We start from the raw sequence: 4,040 nt of genomic DNA, 5'->3' as shown, positions 1-4,040 counted from the left end.
CTTTAGGATTACATTATTTGATTTCCCACTAATTTTTAGTCTTGTGGCCCCTTATTACATGTACTACCACATTACATTATTGCATCATGATCTGAACAGATGCCTTTCTGCATCGGATTGAGAGATTTTTATGCCTTAACACGTGGTCAGTTTTTATGTAGGTGCCATGTGCCGCCAAGAAAAAGGTATATTCTTACTGTACGCATTCAGTTTTCTCCAGAGGTCTGCCATGTCTAACTTTTCTAAAATCCTGTTTACCTCCTTAACTTCTTTCTTCTTTATTTTGTGGTTGAATTTATCTGCATCTGAGAGGAGGAGGTTGAGGTCCCCCACTAGGGGGACTGTGGTGCCTTTTAGCAGGATGTAGTTTGCTTCCTTATCTCTTTTGATCAGATCTAGTTTTGCTTTTGCTGAGAGAAGATCAACATTTCAAATTAATTTTTCAAAGTAGTTAAGTAGCAAACTCAGTGGCAAGCAATCCTCACTTTCAGTGAGTTTACAGTCTCACAAGGAAACACAGGTACATACATACATAATAAATTTTTAAAAATTAAAATAACAGGGGAATAAAAGAAGGTTGCAAAAATTAGTGGCTTTTCCTAGCCAACATATCTACAAGTTACAGTCATTCAGCATGAATAAATTGAGATTCTTTTTGCAGAAGTGACACAAGCAATGCAAAGATACACTTACTTCACCCAGAGATACCTGGATTAGTAGGACGGATGATATGTATATATTAAGGATAAAGTACAAACTGATTACTGTAAGAATATCGAGAAGTGTCTTTTCTTTCAGGAGTAATTAGGGAAAATACGTGGTTATTAGAATCAAAGGGTAGATTATATTTTGATAAGCATACAGTTGGAAATTGATTGTGAGAAAAGGAAAGCAAATACATTTTTCCTACAGAGACACGCATAGCCACTCTACCTGTACTTTTCTTACGTGAGCTAGTGGGATTTTGCCTCAATCCAAGTTGTTTGGCCTGAAAGGATCAGGTAGTTTTAGTGGGATAAAAATCAAAGGGATTTTTTGTTAAATGGTGGTTATATCATAGGAAAGTAATTTATTTCCTTGAAACATAGTGAAAAGTGGGGCTTTAAAAAATGATTAGGATGAGGGGGGTAAAGTTGATTTCCAAAACATATTTGTCACCTTTGATATTAGTTGTGGTAACACGTTTTCTCATTATTCTCAGCTACTGAAGTGGTGACTGTATTTGTGTTTCAAGAGCCATCATTCTTGTCCTCCTTGCAAGAAAGTGGGCTAACTGATGTTATGCTACATGCCCTCCTTATCAAAGATGTAAGTTTCTCTTTCCATTTCATAAAAGCAGAAGTAGGAAGCTGCTTTACCTCTTTTATGTCCCATTCTTTTTTCTGTTCATAGGAGTGGATTTGGAGTTAGAAGATCCTTCTTTCTCCCCCACATCTCATTTTATAGATAAGGAAATTTACTGAAACCTAGAAAGCTTAAGCGACTTACTCAAAGGCAGTCACTGTCAAGGTCCTGTAACTCAAAAAGCCTTTTCTTTAATTGCAACATTTGGAGTAATGCATGTTTCTCTTTTTCGCAGGTCCCTTCAACCCGAGAAGTACTTGGCTCCCTGCCAGATGTGTTTAGTGCGCTTTGTTTGAATGCACGAGGTCTTCAGTCATTTGTGCAGTGTCAACCTTTTGAACATCTCTTCAAAATGCTACTTTCTCCTGATTATCTTCCTGCTATGCGAAGAAGGAGGAGTTCTGATCCCCTTGGTAAACTTTATAACAGATAAACTTCATAACAGACTTTGAGAAATGACAGGATAGAGATCAAATGGTACCCAGATGTGTAGATATTGTAAGCCTATTCTGTTCAGCAGAATTTATTAGCATTTTAAGAAAAAACAATCTCTTTACTCTTTTGCTATCATTTAAGGAGCTCCAGACTTCTCCTTTTAGTAGTATGGAACATGCAGTAAAATTTATAAATTTAGCATTGTCCCAATTTAGTGTCTATTGGGATAGAAACATAATTTGTTCTTGACTAATCAACATCACCTTTACATCCTTTCTAGAAAAGTTTCTGAGTATCTCATACCATTTTGAGCTATACTGATGTAGATTTCTTAGCTATACTAAACAAACATTTAGCAAATGGCAACTTATATGCAAAATACTTTGCTATAAAATGGCCTTCTTCTGTTATATAGTACACCAGTTGTTTGGTTTTTTTGTTAGTACAACCAAAAAGGGAAGGGTGGTGGTGTTCTGGATATAAATTTCCATTCAAGAATTAGAATACTCACTGTAGCCTGATTTCTTTTTTCTTTTTAATTATTTGAAGAATCTTTTAAGCTTATGGAAAAGATGTTACTGTTCTGGCTAACAAGGCTTTGAAGATCTTCTTTGCTTTTTAGGTGATACTGCTTCCAGTCTGGGCAGTGCAGTTGAGGAACTGATGAGGCACCAGCCCACACTCAAAACAGATGCTACAACTGCTATTATTAAGGTAGGAAGCTACTTAATTATGTGGTCCAGCACATTGGGGTCAATAGATAATCACACTTTACATTTAAAGCTGCTGTCATTGGAATGAGAAATAGAGCTTGGGGCAGCAAGTGAAGTGTCAATCAAGTCCTTCCATGAATGAAAACTGGGCTTTCTTTGGGTCTCTTTAAGAGTTTCTGGTTCATCTCATTAGACATCATTGATAGTCTCTAATAAGGGATTGGTCCTTTATTTAGTTCGTTTTCTTGGTACATAGCTATGGTCATAACATGCCAAATCTTCTGTTATGAGTATGTTTGAAAATGATCAACCTTTTCTGCTGTTTGTATATCATATATGTTCTATCACTAATTAAAAATAGAGTTTCTTGTGTCTCTTAGCTATTAGAAGAGATCTGTAATCTTGGAAAGGATCCGAAATATATTTGTCAGAAATCATCTATTCAAAAAGTCGATAGCACTGCTTCAGCTCCTCCCCCAAGGTCTAATCATGCTGCAGAAGAGGCTTCCAGTGAAGATGAGGAAGAAGAAGTACAAGCTATGCAAAGCTTTAATACTACTCAGCAGCAGGGAACTGAAACAAACCAACAGTAAGTTGCCTTATCAGAAATGGTACTAGTGAGTTATGTTTCTATAACCTTAAGCAGGTTCCTTCATCTCAGTCAGAACTTCAATTTCCTTAGCTGAAAATTGGTCTTTAAGCTTCCTTTGTTTTTTCTAAGCTGTACAACTCAGATTCTCATTTGTATTTAGTTGTATTTGTTTGACTTTAAGTTGAAAAAGTGTTTTCTTCTATGTATATAACTTAAGCACAGTTTATAAGCAGTTTAAATTCAAGTGTGATATATTCAAGAATGCTTTGATAGAGAGATTTGCTCCGGTATGCCATTGAACTAAACCTGAACCTAATTCTGGGAGCTGGAATTAACATCTTTTTTTTACAGGCCCATTTTATGAAGTACAAGGAAACAAGTAACATGATTGAAATAATGGCTTGAATGTTTCTGTCCCTTGTAGAAGGGGAAATCTTAAAATTTGTTTTTTGATTATGGGCATAAATGAAAGAAAAGAGTGGCACAAATTTAGTAGAGAAACTTACTTAGTTTGTTAATACTTTGCATAGTACTTATTATCATATTCTGTTATGGTAGTTTGAAATATCATAATCATAGCTGTCCTTTATAAAGTATTTCAAAGTTTTGCAAAACATCTACCTTGAACTTACTTTAATAAATGTGTTTTAGTTTGCAAAGGGTAAATTCCATACTTAAAGTAAACAAGAGCATGTATCATCATCTGCCAACTTTGAATCATCAGCTTCTCTCCCCACCTTTCCAAGAAGGTTTATATCAGTTGTCCTCTAACACTAAACCTGCAGCAACACTCATTATGATCATAATTATCATAAGAACAAAGCCAACTAATACTGTTAACTTGCGATCAACTGGAGGAACCTAGAAGAGCTCAATTTAAGAACTAACAAACCATAAGAGCCATGTGGCCATGGAATAGGTTTAGGTGTTTCAGCAGAGACCATTTGTCTTAGAGT

General features: G+C 35.6%; 1 protein-coding gene across 1 annotated transcript; it reads left to right on the top strand.

The window, feature by feature from the left end:
- Positions 1 to 1,201: 1,201 nt before the first annotated feature.
- On the top strand, positions 1,202 to 3,108 carry LOC114042683 (E3 ubiquitin-protein ligase HUWE1-like; the record flags this gene model as incomplete). The annotated part of the gene is made up of 4 exons (XM_027861370.1): positions 1,202 to 1,308; positions 1,580 to 1,757; positions 2,402 to 2,493; positions 2,873 to 3,108. Coding segments are annotated over 4 exons (590 nt in total), but the record flags the coding sequence as incomplete, so codon positions are not given.
- Between the last annotated feature and the right edge of the window lie 932 nt (positions 3,109 to 4,040).

The sequence above is a fragment of the Vombatus ursinus genome, unplaced genomic scaffold (genome assembly GCF_900497805.2).
Source record: "Vombatus ursinus unplaced genomic scaffold, bare-nosed wombat genome assembly UNPS02014670.1, whole genome shotgun sequence".
NCBI lineage: Eukaryota > Metazoa > Chordata > Mammalia > Diprotodontia > Vombatidae > Vombatus > Vombatus ursinus.
Note: the sequence above shows the minus strand (reverse complement) of the source record. Positions and strands in the feature narration are given on the sequence as shown.